Source organism: Coprinopsis cinerea, assembly GCF_000182895.1.
Source record: "Coprinopsis cinerea okayama7#130 chromosome 5 map unlocalized cont3.5, whole genome shotgun sequence".
In the NCBI taxonomy this organism is placed as follows: Eukaryota; Fungi; Basidiomycota; class Agaricomycetes; order Agaricales; family Psathyrellaceae; genus Coprinopsis; species Coprinopsis cinerea.
In genome coordinates, this window is record NW_003307540.1 from 3,390,954 (window position 1) to 3,411,549 (window position 20,596).

The 20,596-nt window shown below is 53.0% G+C and overlaps 2 protein-coding genes across 2 annotated transcripts; both read right to left on the reverse strand.

Moving 5' to 3' along the window:
• Nucleotides 1-16,207: 16,207 nt before the first annotated feature.
• On the reverse strand, nt 16,208-18,078 carry CC1G_12245 (hypothetical protein; the record flags this gene model as incomplete). The annotated part of the gene is made up of 5 exons (XM_001839245.2): nt 16,208-16,371; nt 16,442-16,807; nt 16,863-17,156; nt 17,210-17,679; nt 17,801-18,078. 5 exons carry the CDS (start codon nt 18,076-18,078, stop codon nt 16,208-16,210), a joined length of 1,572 nt encoding a protein of 523 aa, XP_001839297.2.
• A 350-nt stretch (nt 18,079-18,428) lies between these two features.
• Nucleotides 18,429-19,983, reverse strand: CC1G_12246 (hypothetical protein; the record flags this gene model as incomplete). Its single annotated transcript, XM_001839246.2, has 12 exons — nt 18,429-18,458; nt 18,515-18,665; nt 18,726-18,750; nt 18,812-18,847; nt 18,909-18,930; nt 18,983-19,010; nt 19,066-19,084; nt 19,140-19,180; nt 19,230-19,495; nt 19,572-19,719; nt 19,775-19,788; nt 19,840-19,983. 12 exons carry the CDS (start codon nt 19,981-19,983, stop codon nt 18,429-18,431), a joined length of 924 nt encoding a protein of 307 aa, XP_001839298.2.
• Between the last annotated feature and the right edge of the window lie 613 nt (nt 19,984-20,596).

Genomic DNA, 20,596 nt, shown 5'->3' on the forward strand with positions numbered 1-20,596 from the left:
CTCCAAAGGCTGGCTAGGCCGAAGGACCAGACGGAAACGCCTTCCGGCGGAACGACGAGAGTGGAGGACGACTGGAGCTAAGGCTCGACGGTCGAAGGCGATGAGAGAAAGAGTTTTACTGAGGAACTTAGACTAAGAGATTCGATGCGTATGAACCTAGTCGAGATTCCGGATGAGGTACCTACTACAAATTGAGATAGTACTTATAGTAAATACCGGCGGGGAATCTACGGGCGAATCGAGACGAAATGACGAAGTCCAAGAGGGAAAGAACAAGTCGAGAACTAGAACAAGAAAGGCGAAATCGTACACAAGAAAATCTAGAGTACTCGAGAACGACTACAACGACCAATCGTAAACCGGCGGATGAAATCCAAGCAAGAAACGTTCGTACGGAAAGGTCATCTGAGCAAACTGGAAATCAAGTGTAAAGAAATAGAAGCAAGAAGAACAACGACACGGCGGAATAAGAAATAGAAGATTGACAGAATAAAAACATACTTCGAATACACAATACGAGACCCGTTTGACAGCTTGCCAAGCGCGCGTCTAAAGTCCACAGGATTATCCGGCGGATCCGAGAGTTCCGGCACAGCCGCGAGGCCGCGCGCGCGCGCGCCAGATCACGTGATTGCAAGTCACGAGAAACTGGACAATTTCTGGCTCGAATTCTCGTGACCTTTCCCACGCTCCGAGAACGTCGCGCGTCAAAGTCAAGAGAGGAACCGGCGGGCTGAAATGAAGTGGGTGTAACGAATAAAATGTATAAGAGAAAATATAAATAATAATATCGAATGGTGTTGAGGGTGAAGGTAGAGTGTAGTTGTACGTATCGAGACCCGGCGGTTGCACGAGCCCTGACAGTACCCCCCTGTTACGGCTGAGCCCTCGAAGCCAAACGATGAGGTGAAAGAAAAGTTGTGACTTGAAAAATATGGAAAAATTGAAGCATAGAAAAATGAGAAATAGTGAAGGAGGTCGAACAGAAAAAAGAGGAGAGGCAGGCCGGGGAGACAAGGCTGAAGAGGAACAGTATCACCAATCGGGGCCAGGTTTATCGGGATAGCGACGATGGAAGTCCTGGACCAACTCCTGAGCATGGGCTAGCTCGGTAGCAAGCAGCCAAGAACGCTCTTCATCCGTGTTCTCGTAGCCCAACCAGCGCACTTCGTAGAGAAGTTTGCAGGTACGGCGGCGACGATCCACTTTCGAGTCGAGAATTTCAGCTATCTCGTACTCCAATTCGCCATCCACTTCCACCGGCGGTGGAGGGGGATCATGACGAAGAGGAATTTTAGACTCGTGGTGTGGCTCGAGCATGGAGACGTGGAAAACGGGATGGACAGAACGCATAGAGTCAGGGAGTCGAAGGGTGAAGGAGTGGGTGCCAACCTGAGCGATAATCTCGTATGGACCGAGATACCGTTCAGACAACTTCTTGGTAGGACGAGTGATGCGGAAGAAGGCAGCCTTGACGAAGACGCGATCGCTAACCTTGAAGTCCGGCGGAGGTAGACGCTTGCGATCAGCGTAGTGCTGATAGGACTTCTGGGCGATAGCGATGGATTCCCGGAGGTGTTCGTGCAACGAGGCGAGATCGACGGCGAATTCTTGTGCGGCAGAGCTGGCGAGGTCGCGCTCAGGGTGGATGTTGAGAGCTGGATGATAACCCTTGTTCGCGAAGAAGGGGGAGACGCCAGTAGTAGCCGACGGTGCGTTGTTATACGCGAATTCTGCGAGGGGAAGAAGTCGATGCCAATCGTCCTGCTGGTAAGAACAGTAAGCCCGAAGGTACTGCTCCAGGGTCTGGTTCACCCGTTCGGTCTGTCCGTCGCCTTCAGGATGGTATCCTGACGTGAAGTGAAGCTTCATGTCCAAGGCTTCACCCAATGCACGGAAAAAATGCGAAACGAACTCTGAACCTCGATCAGAAGTTACGTTTGAGGGGTACGCCGTGCTTGGAGAAGACATGGATAACGAAAGAGGCGAGCAAGCTCAGCGGACGTGAGGTGAGAGTCCGTCGGGATAAAAATGGCTTGCTTGGACAGGCGGTCGACGATAACGAGGGATGTCGGTGAACCCACCAGAGGAGGGAAGTTGCTCGATGAGGTCCATGGAGATGGACTCCCAAGGACGAAGGGGAATGGGAAGCTGCTTCAGGAGACCGTAGGGCTTGTGACGAGGAGTCTTCGTACGGCGACAAGTCGTGCATGAGTTGACGTAGTCTGCGACGAACGAACGCAGTTTGGGCCAAACATAATCACGGCGGACCAGTTCGATCGTCTTGTTACGACCAAAGTGACCAGCAAGGGGGTGATCGTGTTTGAGCTGCAGGACTCAAAGACGAAGGCCAGGACTATCTGGAACGTAGATACGCCCATCAAGTCGAAGAAGACCGTCGGATGGAAGCTCCCAACGAGGGTCTGAAGGAATAGGAAGTTGTGAAGAGGCGAGGGTGTCCGAAGAATAAGAAGCCTTGATGTCTGCATGAAGACCGGCGGAGTCGACCACGAACGAGGCTCGAAGGGCTGGGATGTAGACTGAGGTAGCCCTCAATGACGAAGCCAGTTGTTCAGACGCGAAGATTGGACGGAAGTTGACTGGATTAACGCTGGCGAAGTCACTACCCCCCTGTTTAAGGTAGACGTCCCACCGTCGTGTTAGCGCATCAGGCTTAGTGCCCAATTTGCCAGGACGAAAACGAACGATGAGGTTAAACTGGGAGAGGTATTCAGACCAACGCGCCTGCCGGCGGGTAAGAACCTTGGTAGTGGAGAAATACTCCAAGTTCTTGTGGTCTGTGACGACGTTGACCGGGTCGCCTGCACCTTCCAAATAATGACGCCAGACTTTGAACGCCTCGAAGATGGCGAGGAGTTCTTTGTCGTGGACATCATAGTTGAGTTCGGCAGCTTGGAATGTGTCAAGAGTGGAAAGCGACAGGGTGTACTTCTCCCGACTCGAGCTGAATCGAGAGAATGGCGGCCAAAGCGTAATCGGATGCGTCTGTTTCAACGATGAGCGGTCGATCGGGTTGCCAATGAACGAGAATGGGAGCAGAAATAAAAGCGGACTTGAGGGTCTCGAAGGATTTTCGAGCGGCGGCGGAGAACTCGAAGGGAACGTCCTTGCGAGTGAGGCGCGTAAGGGGAACGACGATGTCCGAGTAGCCATGGATGAACCGGCGGTAGAAGTTCGCGAACCCAAGGAAAGACTGGATGTCCTTCACTGAACGGGGTTCGGGCCAGTCCTGGATGACTTGGACCTTCTCAGACGACATGGTGAGCCCGTCGGGGGACAGAATGTACCCGAGATACTCAACGCGATCGACATGGAATTCGCACTTCTTTGGGGAAGCGAAAAGACCATGTTTGCGAAGTCGACGGAGTACCTCCTTGACGTGCTGACGATGCTGAGTGATATCGTCCGAGAACACGAGGATGTCGTCGAGGTAGACAATGACTGAGACGTCCGTCATGTCTGCGAAGATGTCGTTCATGAAGCGCTGGAAAGCCGATGGGTGCGTTAGTGAGGCCAAAAGGCATCACCAACCACTCGAAAGACCCCATAACGAGTACGAAAAGCTGTCTTCCACTCATCCCCATCCGCGATGCGCACAAGGTGGTACGCGTGCTTGAGGTCGATCTTGGAGTAGATCTTAGCACGCGCCGGGGCCGCAAGAAGGTCCGAAATGAGAGGTAACGGATAGCGATCCTTCTTTGAGATGCGGTTGAGAGCCCGATAATCCACACAGAGGCGAAGGGAACCATCCTTCTTCTTGACGAAGAGAATGGGTGCACCAAGCGGGGAGTTCGACGAGCGAATGAAACCTGCGCGCAAATTCTCGTCCAAGAACTCGCGTAGCGCTGTGGTTTCCGCCGGGGAGAGGGAGTAAAGCCGACTCGGAGGAAGGGGCTGTGACTCATCCAGATCAATGCGCAAATCATAGGGGCGATGTGGCGCAAGCGAATAAGCCTTCGCGTTACTGAAGACGTCAGCGAATTCGTGATACTCTTCTGGAACGTTGGAGAGATCTGGAGTGTTGTCGCGGCTGGTTGAAGCAGCACAAGCCCGAGAGACGTTGTCCGATGAAGAAATGGAAAGTGAAAAGGCCTGCGAACCACTCATGCGAACAGCCCGGCGGTAAGCAGAGGCGTTCACAAAAGCGATTGGCACAGGGTTAGAAGTAAAAGAAGAGGAAGAAGGAGAGGGGATCGACGACGACGAGTCTTGAGGCGGATCTTGAGGTAAGGGAACAATCGGTTCCCCCGCGGGGATAATTCGTCGGAGTCGAGTGAGACGAAGTCGATAGGGGAAGAAGAAACGAGAGGACAGGTCGATGAAGGGACCACGGATGGTTTGGACGGAAGGCTGGATGATGAAACGGAGGTCTCGACGTTTGCTGCGACGAGTGAGCTCAAGGAGGAGGGGTTATCGGCCGATTCGAACGAAAGTATCTGACCACGACGCCAGTCAATCAACGGATTGTAACGGCGGAGCCAGTTGTGTCCTAGAACCAGGGGATACGGAGCATCCAGCTTGGTGATGAAGCACTTGAGATAGAACTCATCACCGGACGGAAAGCGGAGGATGATGTCCGCGGCGGACGTGAGCCATGTACGAACTGATCCATCGAGGAGTTTGAGTGGTACCGGCGGAATTTCATAAAATTGCAGAGTGGGATGGGAGTATACAAAATCAGAGTCGAGAAAGCAGTCCGTACAACCCGAATCCACCAGGGAGTTGAGGTCGATAGGCGAAGAAGTCGTCGAAGAGAGAATGGAGACCGAGAACGAGAGAGCATGAGGGTCGGAAAGAGCTGCAGCGTTAAGTCGGACCTCAGGCACTCCTGCTGTGAGGCTGCAGTCGACTGGAGGAGGCGAGGTCAGAGGACTGCTCAAGCTTTTCCCGCAGACGAGTCAGTGGCAGGCTGACCGGCGGAAGCAAAGCGAGCACGATGACGGGTTTTGGGGCAGTCAAACGCCTTATGCTCTGCGCTGCCGCACACCATACAAAGGTTCTCTTTCATACGGCGGGCACGCTCCTCAGGCTTGAGCTTCCCGTTAGCATCAAGCTTGTCGGCGTAGGGACGAGGAGGGGCAGAGGACGACGAGGGTGTCGACGAAGAAGGCGTAGACGAGGTAGACGAGGTCTTGTTCGACTTTCCTTTGGCAGAGGAAGAGGTCGACGAAGACAAGGAGTTCCCGGCGGACTGAGACGAAGACTTGGTAGACGATGAGTTGTTGGAGGAAGTCGACGCCGGGGTGGCTAGAGAGCCAGACGAGAGAGAAGGAGTGGACGATGAACCCTTGCCAGAGAGCTTGGCTTGGAGTGCCTTGAGGAGAGCCTGGTCACGACGAATCTCCTCTTGGCGTTCGTGCCAACGTTCGTCCATGTCGAAGACGACGTTTTGCAACTCCAAGAGCGAAGAGGGGCGAGCACGCTTGGCCAGCTCGTTCTTGATACGATCTGAGAGGCCGGCGTAGTACTGGGAACGTAAGGGAGCTTCGTTCCAGGTGATGCGTGCTGCGAGCTCGTTGAAGTCGAGGGTGTATTGGTAGGCACGACCAGTCATCGTTAACGCGCGAATTTTACGTTCAGCGTCACCGACGGGGTTCTTGGGTCCGAAAACGAGAGTGAGCTCCTCGATGAAGAGGTCCAGATCATCGAACCAAGGTAACGTCGCGTCCGTGGTACGAGCAACGTTGATGCGAGACGCGAAGTACGTGTATGCCTTGCCCTTGAGGTACGAGAGGGCAGTGGCCACAGCGTCCTTTGGGTGCTTGAAGGTATGCTTGTAGCGCCCAAGGTAGACCGTGAGCTGGGCGATGAAGGCGTCAAGTAGTTCGGGATCGGAACCATCGAAGGGATCGGGAGCGCGAAGTCGAGGGGCACTGGCGGATTGGGATTCGAGTTTTTCGAGGGCTTTGGCGAGAGTGCGAGAACTGTCACGCTGGCCATCGATGAGGTGCTCGAGGATGCGTCGAAGGACTCCATTGAAGTCGTCTTCGGGTTCCTCTTGCCCTTGGTTGCCTGAATCACCACCCGGCGGTCCTCCAGGAGGGCCACCAGATCCACCACCACCACCATGAGGGGGAGGGTCACCACCACCGTTGCCAGACGGCGGGGGACCACCAGAGCCACCACCTGAGGGGCCACCACCACCACCTCCACCGCCCAGAGGGTCCGGCGGATCGCCAGGAGGTGTGCGTGGGGAGCCAAAAGGTAGGGGGTCTTCGTCTCCTTTGCCAGAGGAGGGTAGACCGTCACGAAGAGGGTTGGGAGCTCGACCTGAGGACCCGCCGGGGTTGCCAAACCCGGAGGTTGAGGTGCGAACTCCACCAAACGCACTAGTGGTCAGACCACCAGGGAAACCGAGATGAGAGGCCACGAACTCTTCTTCACGACCGTCGTTGGACATATCGCGTCGAATGGTAGGTTGGCCGAGGAACGAGGTTGGAGGTTGCCAAATCGCAGTAGCTGCTACGGCGGGAGATGTCGCGTTCGAAACGTAGAAGGGGTCGATGAGGGACTCGTGTCGAGAGTGAGAGAGGGGTCGACCGAGTGTAGAGGCAGAAGGAGGAGGGCGAGGACGGCGTAAGTTGTAAGGATTGCCCTGCTCTGACATAGGTGTAGACAAGGAACGACGTGACGAAGTCGTATCCGGAATCTACTGTCAGGGTCGGATACAGAGAGAGAGGAGAGATGAACGTAGGATGGAGGAGGTTAGCCTTGGTCTCACGTTATAAGAACTGTGTACCCTTCGTCACGGCTCCAAAGGCTGGCTAGGCCGAAGGACCAGACGGAAACGCCTTCCGGCGGAACGACGAGAGTGAAGGACGACTGGAGCTAAGGCTCGACGGTCGAAGGCGATGAGAGAGAGAGTTTTACTGAGGAACTTGGACTGAGAGATTCGATGCGTATGAACCTAGTCGAGATTCCGGATGAGGTATCTACTACAAATCGAGATAGTACTTATAGTAAAATACCGGCGGAAGAATCTACGGAAGAATAGAGACGAAATGACGAAGTCCAAGAATAAAAGAATAAGTCGAGAACCAGAACAAGAGAGGCGAAATCGTACACAAGAAAATCTAGAGTACTCGAGAACGACTACAACGTCCAATCGTAACCCGGCGGATAAAATCCAAGCAAGAACGTTCGTACGAAAGAGTCACCTGAGCGAACTAGAAATCAAGTGTCGAGGAATAGAAGCAAGAAAGAATAATGTCACGGTGGAATAAGAAATAGAAGAATGACAGAATAAGACGTACTTCGAATACACAATAACAAAAACCCGTTTGACAGCTCGCCAAGCGCGCGTCTAAAGTCCACAGGATTATCCGGCGGATCCGAGAGTTCCGGCACAGCCGCGAGGCCGCGCGCGCGCGCCAGATCACGTGATTACGAAGTCACGAGAAACTGGACGAATTCTGGCTCGAATTCTCGTGACCTTTCCCACGCTCTGAGGACATAAAGGGTCAAAGTCAAGAGAGGAACCGGCGGGCTGAAATGAAGTGGGTAGTAACGAATAAAATGTATAAGAGAAAATATAAATAATAATATCGAATGGTGTTGAGGGTGAAGGTAGAGTGTAGTTGTACGTATCGAGACCCGGCGGTTGCACGAGCCCTGACAGTACCCCCCTGTTACGGCTGAGCCCTCGAAGCCAAACGATGAGGTGAAAGAAAAGTTGTGACTTGAAAAATATGGAAAAATTGAAGCATAGAAAAATGAGAAATAGTGAAGGAGGTCGAACAGAAAAAAGAGGAGAGGCAGGCCGGGGAGACAAGGCTGAAGAGGAACAGTATCACCAATCGGGGCCAGGTTTATCGGGATAGCGACGATGGAAGTCCTGGACCAACTCCTGAGCATGGGCTAGCTCGGTAGCAAGCAGCCAAGAACGCTCTTCATCCGTGTTCTCGTAGCCCAACCAGCGCACTTCGTAGAGAAGTTTGCAGGTACGGCGGCGACGATCCACTTTCGAGTCGAGAATTTCAGCTATCTCGTACTCCAATTCGCCATCCACTTCCACCGGCGGTGGAGGGGGATCATGACGAAGAGGAATTTTAGACTCGTGGTGTGGCTCGAGCATGGAGACGTGGAAAACGGGATGGACAGAACGCATAGAGTCAGGGAGTCGAAGGGTGAAGGGAGTGGGTGCCAACCTGAGCGATAATCTCGTATGGACCGAGATACCGTTCAGACAACTTCTTGGTAGGACGAGTGATGCGGAAGAAGGCAGCCTTGACGAAGACGCGATCGCTAACCTTGAAGTCCGGCGGAGGTAGACGCTTGCGATCAGCGTAGTGCTGATAGGACTTCTGGGCGATAGCGATGGATTCCCCGGAGGTGTTCGTGCAACGAGGCGAGATCGACGGCGAATTCTTGTGCGGCAGAGCTGGCGAGGTCGCGCTCAGGGTGGATGTTGAGAGCTGGATGATAACCCATTGTTCGCGAAGAAGGGGGAGACGCCAGTAGTAGCCGACGGTGCGTTGTTATACGCGAATTCTGCGAGGGGAAGAAAGTCGATGCCAATCGTCCTGCTGGTAAGAACAGTAAGCCCGAAGGTACTGCTCCAGGGTCTGGTTCACCCGTTCGGTCTGTCCGTCGCCTTCAGGATGGTATCCTGACGTGAAGTGAAGCTTCATGTCCAAGGCTTCACCCAATGCACGGAAAAAATGCGAAACGAACTCTGAACCTCGATCAGAAGTTACGTTTGAGGGTACGCCGTGCTTGCGAGAAGACATGGATAACGAAGAGGCGAGCAAGCTCAGCGGACGTGAGGTGAGAGTCCGTCGGGATAAAAATGGCTTGCTTGGACAGGCGGTCGACGATAACGAGGATGTCGGTGAACCCACCAGAGGAGGGAAGTTGCTCGATGAGGTCCATGGAGATGGACTCCCAAGGACGAAGGGGAATGGGAAGCTGCTTCAGGAGACCCGTAGGGCTTGTGACGAGGAGTCTTCGTACGGCGACAAGTCGTGCATGAGTTGACGTAGTCTGCGACGAACGAACGCAGTTTGGGCCAAACATAATCACGGCGGACCAGTTCGATCGTCTTGTTACGACCAAAGTGACCAGCAAGGGGGTGATCGTGTTTGAGCTGCAGGACTCAAAGACGAAGGCCAGGACTATCTGGAACGTAGATACGCCCATCAAGTCGAAGAAGACCGTCGGATGGAAGCTCCCAACGAGGGGTCTGAAGGAATAGGAAGTTGTGAAGAGGCGAGGGTGTCCGAAGAATAAGAAGCCTTGATGTCTGCATGAAGACCGGCGGAGTCGACCACGAACGAGGCTCGAAGGGCTGGGATGTAGACTGAGGTAGCCCTCAATGACGAAGCCAGTTGTTCAGACGCGAAGATTGGACGGAAGTTGACTGGATTAACGCTGGCGAAGTCACTACCCCCCTGTTTAAGGTAGACGTCCCACCGTCGTGTTAGCGCATCAGGCTTAGTGCCCAATTTGCCAGGACGAAAACGAACGATGAGGTTAAACTGGGAGAGGTATTCAGACCAACGCGCCTGCCGGCGGGTAAGAACCTTGGTAGTGGAGAAATACTCCAAGTTCTTGTGGTCTGTGACGACGTTGACCGGGTCGCCTGCACCTTCCAAATAATGACGCCAGACTTTGAACGCCTCGAAGATGGCGAGGAGTTCTTTGTCGTGGACATCATAGTTGAGTTCGGCAGCTTGGAATGTGCAAGAGTGGAAAGCGACAGGGTGTACTTCTCCCGACTCGAGCTGAATCGAGAGAATGGCGGCCAAAGCGTAATCGGATGCGTCTGTTTCAACGATGAGCGGTCGATCGGGTTGCCAATGAACGAGAATGGGAGCAGAAATAAAAGCGGACTTGAGGGTCTCGAAGGATTTTCGAGCGGCGGCGGAGAACTCGAAGGGAACGTCCTTGCGAGTGAGGCGCGTAAGGGGAACGACGATGTCCGAGTAGCCATGGATGAACCGGCGGTAGAAGTTCGCGAACCCAAGGAAAGACTGGATGTCCTTCACTGAACGGGGTTCGGGCCAGTCCTGGATGACTTGGACCTTCTCAGACGACATGGTGAGCCCGTCGGGGGACAGAATGTACCCGAGATACTCAACGCGATCGACATGGAATTCGCACTTCTTTGGGGAAGCGAAAAGACCATGTTTGCGAAGTCGACGGAGTACCTCCTTGACGTGCTGACGATGCTGAGTGATATCGTCCGAGAATCACGAGGATGTCGTCGAGGTAGACAATGACTGAGACGTCCGTCATGTCTGCGAAGATGTCGTTCATGAAGCGCTGGAAAGCCGATGGTGCGTTAGTGAGGCCAAAAGGCATCACCAACCACTCGAAAGACCCATAACGAGTACGAAAAGCTGTCTTCCACTCATCCCCATCCGCGATGCGCACAAGGTGGTACGCGTGCTTGAGGTCGATCTTGGAGTAGATCTTAGCACGCGCCGGGGCCGCAAGAAGGTCCGAAATGAGAGGTAACGGATAGCGATCCTTCTTTGAGATGCGGTTGAGAGCCCGATAATCCACACAGAGGCGAAGGGAACCATCCTTCTTCTTGACGAAGAGAATGGGTGCACCAAGCGGGGAGTTCGACGAGCGAATGAAACCTGCGCGCAAATTCTCGTCCAAGAACTCGCGTAGCGCTGTGGTTTCCGCCGGGGAGAGGGAGTAAAGCCGACTCGGAGGAAGGGGCTGTGACTCATCCAGATCAATGCGCAAATCATAGGGGCGATGTGGCGCAAGCGAATAAGCCTTCGCGTTACTGAAGACGTCAGCGAATTCGTGATACTCTTCTGGAACGTTGGAGAGATCTGGAGTGTTGTCGCGGCTGGTTGAAGCAGCACAAGCCCGAGAGACGTTGTCCGATGAAGAAATGGAAAGTGAAAAGGCCTGCGAACCACTCATGCGAACAGCCCGGCGGTAAGCAGAGGCGTTCACAAAAGCGATTGGCACAGGGTTCAGAAGTAAAAGAAGAGGAAGAAGGAGAGGGGATCGACGACGACGAGTCTTGAGGCGGATCTTGAGGTAAGGGAACAATCGGTTCCCGCGGGGATTAATTTGTCGGAGTCGAGTGAGTCGAAGTCGATAGGGGAAGAAGAAACGAGAGGACAGGTCGATGAAGGGACCACGGATGGTTTGGACGGAAGGCTGGATGATGAAACGGAGGTCTCGACGTTTGCTGCGACGAGTGAGCTCAAGGAGGAGGGGTTATCGGCCGATTCGAACGAAAGTATCTGACCACGACGCCAGTCAATCAACGGATTGTAACGGCGGAGCCAGTTGTGTCCTAGAACCAGGGGATACGGAGCATCCAGCTTGGTGATGAAGCACTTGAGATAGAACTCATCACCGGACGGAAAGCGGAGGATGATGTCCGCGGCGCGACGTGAGCCATGTACGAACTGATCCATCGAGGAGTTTGAGTGGTACCGGCGGAATTTCATAAAATTGCAGAGTGGGATGGGAGTATACAAAATCAGAGTCGAGAAAGCAGTCCCGTACAACCCGAATCCACCAGGGTAGTTGAGGTCGATAGGCGAAGAAGTCGTCGAAGAGAGAATGGAGACCGAGAACGAGAGAGCATGAGGGTCGAAAAGAGCTGCAGCGTTAAGTCGGACCTCAGGCACTCCTGCTGTGAGGCTGCAGTCGACTGGAGGAGGCGAGGTCAGAGGACTGCTCAAGCTTTTCCCGCAGACGAGTCAGTGGCAGGCTGACCGGCGGAAGCAAAGCGAGCACGATGACGGGTTTTGGGGCAGTCAAACGCCTTATGCTCTGCGCTGCCGCACACCATACAAAGGTTCTCTTTGATACGGCGGGCACGCTCCTCAGGCTTGAGCTTCCCGTTAGCATCAAGCTTGTCAGCGTAGGGACGAGGAGGGGCAGAGGACGACGAGGGTGTCGACGAAGAAGGCGTAGACGAGGTAGACGAGGTCTTGTTCGACTTTCCTTTGGCAGAGGAAGAGGTCGACGAAGACGAGGGGTTCCCGGCGGACTGAGACGAAGACTTGGTAGACGATGAGTTGTTGGAGGAAGTCGACGCCGGGGTGGCTAGAGAGCCAGACGAGAGAGAAGGAGTGGACGATGAACCCTTGCCTAGAGAGCTTGGCTTGGAGTGCCTTGAGGAGAGCCTGGTCACGACGGATCTCCTCTTGGCGTTCGTGCCAACGTTCGTCCATGTCGAAGACGACGTTCTGTAACTCCAAGAGCGAAGAGGGGCGAGCACGTTTAGCCAACTCGTTCTTGATACGATCTGAGAGGCCGGCGTAGTACTGGGAACGCAAGGGAGCTTCGTTCCAGGTGATGCGTGCTGCGAGCTCGTTGAAGTCGAGAGTGTACTGGTAGGCACGACCAGTCATCGTTAACGCACGAATTTTACGTTCAGCGTCACCGACGGGGTTCTTGGGTCCAAAGACGAGAGTGAGCTCCTCGATGAAGAGGTCCAGATCATCGAACCAAGGTAACGTCGCGTCCGTAGTGCGAGCAACGTTGATACGAGACGCGAAGTACGTGTACGCCTTGCCCTTGAGGTAGGAGAGGGCAGTGGCCACGGCGTCCTTTGGATGCTTGAAGGTATGCTTGTAACGTCCAAGGTAGACCGTGAGCTGAGCGATGAAGGCGTCGAGTAGTTCGGGATCAGAACCATCGAAAGGATCGGGAGCACGAAGTCGAGGGGCACTGGCGGATTGGGATTCGAGTTTTTCGAGGGCTTTGGCGAGAGTGCGAGAACTGTCGCGCTGGCCATCGATGAGGTGCTCGAGGATGCGTCGAAGGACTCCATTGAAGTCGTCTTCGGGTTCCTCTTGCCCTTGGCTACCTGAATCACCACCCGGCGGGCCTCCAGGAGGGCCACCAGATCCACCACCACCACCACCATGAGGGGGAGGGTCACCACCACCGTTGCCAGACGGCGGGGGACCACCAGAGCCACCACCTGAGGGGCCACCACCACCACCTCCACCGCCCAGAGGGTCCGGCGGATCGCCAGGAGGTGTGCGTGGGGAGCCAAAAGGTAGGGGGTCTTCGTCTCCTTTGCCAGAGGAGGGTAGACCGTCACGAAGAGGGTTGGGAGCTCGACCTGAGGACCCGCCGGGGTTGCCAAACCCGGAGGTTGAGGTGCGAACTCCACCAAACGCACTAGTGGTCAGACCACCAGGGAAACCGAGATGAGAGGCCACGAACTCTTCTTCACGACCGTCGTTGGACATATCGCGTCGAATGGTAGGTTGGCCGAGGAACGAGGTTGGAGGTTGCCAAATCGCAGTAGCTGCTACGGCGGGAGATGTCGCGTTCGAGACGTAGAAGGGGTCGATGAGAGACTCGTGTCGAGAGTGAGAGAGGGGTCGACCGAGCGTAGAGGCAGAAGGAGGAGGGCGAGGACGGCGTAGGTTGTAAGGATTGCCCTGTTCTGTCATAAGTGTAGACGAGGAACGACGTGACGAAGTCGTATCCGGAATCTACTGTCAGGGTCGGATACAGAGAGAGAGAGAGAGATGGACGTAGGAGGGCGGAGGGTAGCCTTGGTCTCACGTTATAAGAACGTGTACCCTTCGTCACGGCTCCAAAGGCTGGCTAGGCCGAAGGACCAGACGGAAACGCCTTCCGGCGGAACGACGAGAGTGGAGGACGACTGGAGCTAAGGCTCGACGGTCGAAGGCGATGAGAGAAAGAGTTTTACTGAGGAACTTAGACTAAGAGATTCGATGCGTATGAACCTAGTCGAGATTCCGGATGAGGTACCTACTACAAATTGAGATAGTACTTATAGTAAATACCGGCGGGGAATCTACGGGCGAATCGAGACGAAATGACGAAGTCCAAGAGGGAAAGAACAAGTCGAGAACTAGAACAAGAAAGGCGAAATCGTACACAAGAAAATCTAGAGTACTCGAGAACGACTACAACGACCAATCGTAAACCGGCGGATGAAATCCAAGCAAGAACGTTCGTACGGAAAGGTCATCTGAGCAAACTCGGAAATCAAGTGTAAAGAAATAGAAGCAAGAAGAACAACGACACGGCGGAATAAGAAATAGAAGATTGACAGAATAAAAACATACTTCGAATACACAATACGAGACCCGTTTGACAGCTTGCCAAGCGCGCGTCTAAAGTCCACAGGATTATCCGGCGGATCCGAGAGTTCCGGCACAGCCGCGAGGCCGCGCGCGCGCGCGCCAGATCACGTGATTGCAAGTCACGAGAAACTGGACAATTTCTGGCTCGAATTCTCGTGACCTTTCCCACGCTCCGAGAACGTCGCGCGTCAAAGTCAAGAGAGGAACCGGCGGGCTGAAATGAAGTGGGTGTAACGAATAAAATGTATAAGAGAAAATATAAATAATAATATCGAATGGTGTTGAGGGTGAAGGTAGAGTGTAGTTGTACGTATCGAGACCCGGCGGTTGCACGAGCCCTGACAGGGCCAGTCCTTCTCAACAGTCTTCATGGTTGGGATATCCCCATCGCGGATGCGGGAAATAATCTAGGTATGTAACGTTTTGAGTAAACTTTGTTGAGAAACTGGAGAGAGGGCGAATGCCCATATCGATTGAGTAAGTAACTACGAATCTATTTATACACAATCGAGTAGTCTACGGATATATAGATGTAGAATTATCGAGGAAATAAGAAGATATTTAATCTCCTAAATCCGTCCGATGAATAAGCGCCCGGCACAATTACCGAGTGCCGAGCTGATTCCCAACACTCCCCCTCAGAGTTGGCAATCGGGGTGAGTCGAGAATATCTACCTAAATCTACCTAAGTGCTTCTTTACTAAGTAAGGCAGTCCGTGACGAAGTTAATACATGCTGTTAATGTCCTACAGCACAAACACGAGTCCGTTAGCGCTTCCAAACCTCTTGGTTGGTCCGTGACCACAACCATAGCCAAAAAAAAATCGAATCGTGGGTGACGGGGAGCTCTCCCGGCTCTACCAAGTCCAACCCTAGTCCGAATACATCCGTGATGGGCAGCGTACCAGCTTACACCACATCTACGCGATGCCAAAAATAGTCGTGCCTCCCATGAGCGCACGTAACCCGGCCTATGGCCCAAAAATAGGATCCCGGCTTGATCCACTGGCGGAATGCGCGCCTAACGCGGCGGTGATGGTCGTAAGACGTCCGAGCCGTGCTCCAAGGACGAATGATGGGCGGTGTTGATAATGAGGGAATAAATGAGTGACGATGCCGGCGTCGGTGACGGAATGATGAACAAGATCAATAACCCTCCTCCCCCTCTCCCCAGAATGACATAGTCTCCCCCTATACTCTAGCTCCAGCCTCGGATGGTGATAACGAGCCCAATAGGGATGGCGATGGGCGTAGCCGATGCACGACAGTCAAGGCGTCATCGGGGTTGATAGCGGCGAGCGAGATAAGATAAGATAGCGAGGGTGAAGACGAGATAACAGTTCTACAACATGCTCAGCAATGAGCGGGGCTCATAACCTGTTGAGAAACTGGAGAGAGGGCGAATGCCCATATCGATTGAGTAAGTAACTACGAACTATTTATACACAATCGAGTAGTCTACGGATATATAGATGTAGAATTATCGAGGAAATAAGAAGATATTTAATCTCCTAAATCCGTCCGATGAATAAGCGCCCGGCACAATTACCGAGTGCCGAGCTGATTCCCAACAAACTTTTCAAAATGCCTTTCACGATTCTCTCACCTCCTGAAATTCCTCTCGGGTCGTATATCGCCCTGATTCGCGATTACCTGGACGCTGTCGCCTGGACCTTGACATTGTGACTGCTGGTCTGGTGGTCATTTAAAACGACTTAAATGGGTCTATAACAGAAGCTACGGACCGTAACTGCACAAATTTTAAGAGTTGGCGGCCTGCTTGGACTTGGAGAATGGGGAACACGACGCGACGCGATGAATCTCATGAAGAAATTGATTGATGGCGGGGTTTGAAGACGGCATGATGCCGAGGTCAGACGTTCGAACCCGAACAACGCCATTTGTAGATCCTACAGCGACTACACTACTCCATGGAGGGCTTTCCGCGAAAGTTTAACCAGTTCCGATCCTTGCATGATTAAAACTCTGACATGTACTTGAGAAACGCGTCAAGAGCCGTAACTACCATGCACCAAAGGAACGATTCGAAGTCGTGACACCAAAGGCGGCCGATCCGTCCATCCGTGTATTGCAACAACTCGATCGCCGTGAATGGTATGGTCCCCGTCCGCTTAATGCCTGCCTTCTCGGGGGAGAGATCTCCGGGCGTCATGATCACGGCCAAGTCGAAGTCGTTTAGAACAGCCCTGAATGCCACCACCGCTCTGACGGAGCATGAGGTTCGTGTTGCTGATATCGCCGTGCGCGATCCCGAGTTGCCATAGTAGAAAATGACCTAGGAAAGAGAAAAGAAAGTGGCCGTTAGCTGGAGGGAGTGAGGAGCTGCTACTAGCACGCGGACTTACATCGAATGAGCTGCCAGATCGCACGAAAGTAGTCTTGCGGGTTTGTGAGCTCGTAACTGGGCAAGCAGCCTGATTCGGAGTTCGGTGGCGAAATGGGTTTCTTCCCGTGCGGGAATAGCTTCCCACTGGCTGAACGCCTGCCTTTGAGCATCCAGTGATTGTGGACATTGTCGTCAAGCGTGTGGGGGACTGTCTCCCCGTCGACTTCGATGTTCAACTGGAACTTGCCGTTGCCACGCATCCGATCGTCGAAGCGCTGGAAGATGAGCATCATGGCGACAAGGAGAGGAAGCTGGCTAACGATGTCGATAGGATGGGTTCTGATGCATCCCTGTGGGTCGTACCAGTGGAGGGATAGTTTATTGCCTACAAAATAATTAATTAGGAGCTGTGGTAATTGAAAGGGATATGATGCACCTACCTTCGAGAAGGATGACGATCGCATAGGTGCGGTTCCACCTCGCTCGCATTAGCTCGAGCCCGTAGAACCCAGCCTGGGTTTCCGCCTTTAGATGGAGGGGGAGAGGTTCTGTTTCCCGCTCTACCTTGGGCTTCTTGGGAGCGCTGCCGGACTGTTCCTCTGTCCGCGATCGTTTCACTCCTCCAGAGGATTTGACTGAAGTTTGACTACGAGAGCTCTCCCTTGAGGAGGAAGGCGGTGGGGCTGTCGGACGTGCGGTGGGTTTAGTCGCGGGGACGCTCGCCCTGTCGAAAGCTAGACAAAAAGGGGATTAGCTGAAAGCCAGCCGAGGCACAGAAAGAACGCACTTCGTTCATCGGCACAGTTAACTGTGAATTGGTATTCCTTGTCCGTCAGGCGCGCAAGCTTATCGTCGGACATTACGTCTCCTCCTCTCTTGATCTCCCAACAGTCGAGGGGATCCCTCCAATGGGCCTTCTTTCCCTCTAATCCGTTTGGGGAGGTTCTGTGCGATTTGGCAAGTTGTGCGAACCAGACGTCAAAGGGCTCGTCGCGCCGGCCTACGATTCGTCCCAGCGCTTGTATCGTCATGTGGATCAGGTCCGGCTTTCCCTTCCACTTGTAGTAATCGGTGCATTCAGATAGGGACTTGGATTCACATTCCAAAATGCCAGGATCGTTCACGACCATAATCGATTCGTCGTCTCCGGGGACGTGTTTCAAAGTCCCAATAACCTTCCCTCGGCCATACTTCAAGATGTTGTTGAGAGCGGATGCCAGGTGAGGACAGAAGTCCTTTTCGGTGGAACACTTCATTCTGAAAGGCAAAGCTCAGAGTCAGCAATGAGTAGATGGGAAAGCAAGTATTGCATGACATACGCCTTAAGAATACTTTCTTTCATGGCGCTGGCCTCGACCGTGTCGCTGTGTTGCAAAACCTGACCGATTCGTCCAGGAAAGCGTTGAAGTCCTTTGAGGCATCAAACTTGGGCGTGTCCGTCCGCATCATCCTCAGAAACGCAGTAAGCATCTCCTTGAACTGGACATACAGAGCGCTCTCCAAGTCTTCTTCAATAAGTTGGATCACGGATGGAGCATTCCTATACACCGTTGAATAATCGACTACGAACCTTTCATCTGGCGGCAACTGCGCATTCAATATACCCTCTCGGGTGGGAGTAACATTGGTTGTCTGCAGCTTGACACCCTTGTTCATAGTTAACGCCGCGTCCCCCATGTTGAGGTGGTGGTTGTGGAACAAGAGTCATTATCTCCGAAAACCCCCAACGGCTCCTTGGCACGTGATCGCGTTCTGTCGGACTTGTATTTTCTTGTCAAGGACTTTGGGCGCTTCAGCCTTTTCCCTGCATTCCGAAGGCTAGAGCACTGAGAGATGCCTTAAAATTAGAAGTAAATCACGTCGAAGGCTGAAACTCTGAACACAAGGCTTCACGAAACGATGGCACCCGAAAGGATTAATTCTTCATAAATACTGAGTTCAAGGCCGTTACTGGAGAAGAAATGACAGCGTAAATACAGATATTGAAGGATACGACTCTTAGGCACTCAAGCATGCTCAAAGTCATAGGACTTGCTCTGGTTAATCAATTTAGGGGGCTGTAGCGAGCGATCAAAGGCCGGGGGAGGCTTACCATCTGGTCTTGGCCATCGTGAGTGACGGCCGACTTCATCTCAACAGCCACCACAAGTTGGCTGGGATCATTCGCTCGAGTCGGGCGTCCAAAGGGTGCGGCCGATGAACTGTCATTGAACGTCGATCGAAGTGTAGCGCGAGCGTTGAGTCTGAAATAAAAGACTGTGGTGAGAGTCGGAAAGTATTCAAAGCACAAGCCAATCACTCACGACGCGAGGACGCTGTTCGAATACACTGACAGGAGTAAGAGTCTCGCCCGCTGCGGCTACCAGAGCATAGAACAAAAGGAGCTTACACTTCGCAAGGCAAGTGTAGATCGCCAGCCAGATCACTTGGATGTGAATCACATTAGATCTTTGCAGGATTCCGAGCAGAATCTAGAGAATGCTCACTTGAATCTGGATCAACGCTGTACTAGAATAGGACGTGAGTTTTATATGACATCGGGGAGCTGAATACCACATACCATGATGACCATCACTACGGCCGAAAGGCTTAACAGCCCGTTAGGAACTCGTTCCTATCTATCAGTCGACGTTGAGATCTCACCTTGGAAGCAACCCAGTACCTGTGGTAGGAGTAAGAAAAGATACCCACAACTCAAAGCAACCAAGAGCACTTACACAACGTGTATTGTACCAGGCGGTCAATCAAGCGAACAGACCTAGGAGGCCAGTGAGGAGGGCATGTAGAAATGGTAAGATTTACCGCACCTAGCCAGAACCTTTTCGCGCTGACCATACAAATAGAATAGCATAGACGTAGCGATCATAATGTCAATCGCTGCGCCCATCGACAACAGCGAGACCGCCATCCATCCGACGCTTCTTCGATACTCTTCAAGACCTGGGGCACTGACGGCGCGGGCTGCAAGGACAATACTCCCGATGAAACGCACGAGGGCGATGAGGAAAGTAACAGCCCCAACACAGTTCCATGGTCTTGGAAGTACCCTAAACACTCGGACAGAGAAGAAGGACTAAGTAGAAAAGAAGAGATTCGTCAGTAAGGGCATACGGTGGGGGGCCTGGATAGTCGTATTTCGGAACACGCACATGGGCGAGAAAGGCAATGCCCCCACCAACAGCCGTCGACGCCCCAAGGAACGGGAAAGGGAACAGTTTATCAGGGCGACCATAATATGTTATGGTAGCCTTGTATATTTCGGCGCTGACGCAGAACGTATGGCCGAGTTCCAAAAGCCTGGAGATTGGCCTGTTACGGTGAACATATCGACCGACGAGGTGAACTTGCGTACCAAGCTAGTGCCACCTGGTGAGCTGTATCAGCGTTACTAATAGAGCGATATCTTTGAGAACGTACCAACATCCTAAGTTGCCATCTATCGTCTTTGAACTTCTGGTAATACATATGGGCCTGGAGCGTGAGAATCCCATAGAGGAAGATAGAGAACAAGGAGCCAATTTGAAGAGCTCCGACGGTGTCGTGGAGATCTGCGGTAGCCATGTCTGACTCTGGAGACCACAGCAGGGAAGACGGACAAGTAACAGCGGGGAAAGAACAAACAATTTTCCCTTCCCTCGAACGGCCATCGATTTATAAGAACTTCGGAAGCATATGGAAATGATTCAAGGCGGTAGGGATCTCCAAAATCATCCTCGAGCCCATGAATCGTTTGAGTGATCGAAGGTACATGAACCTGGCACTCGACGAAGTCTTTAACGTGATAGTAATCGATGATATTCCGCGGTTCAGCTACTCACGAAGGTTAAACGACACTTTCTCGCTACAGAGACTCTAATGCTGTAGACCACCGCTGCCAGAGAGCACATCGGACTAGTTGCGAGCGATGGGAACATTGAATGGGACCTACAGGATTAACCAGAGTTAAGAAAAGCCAATCGCAACGACGAAAGTCTCATCTTCGCATTCTCGTCGAAGCACGTGCACGAGCATCTTCCTTGATATCTGATACTCCAGAGCGTTAGGTAGATGACCCCCTGCTTCCATTCGGAAGACCTTACGACGAAGATTAGCTGTCCGAGTACGACTGCTTGACGGGTTGTCGGCAGGTACGATCTACGGAAGAACCATCAGTCAAGCAATATCACGGTCCAGC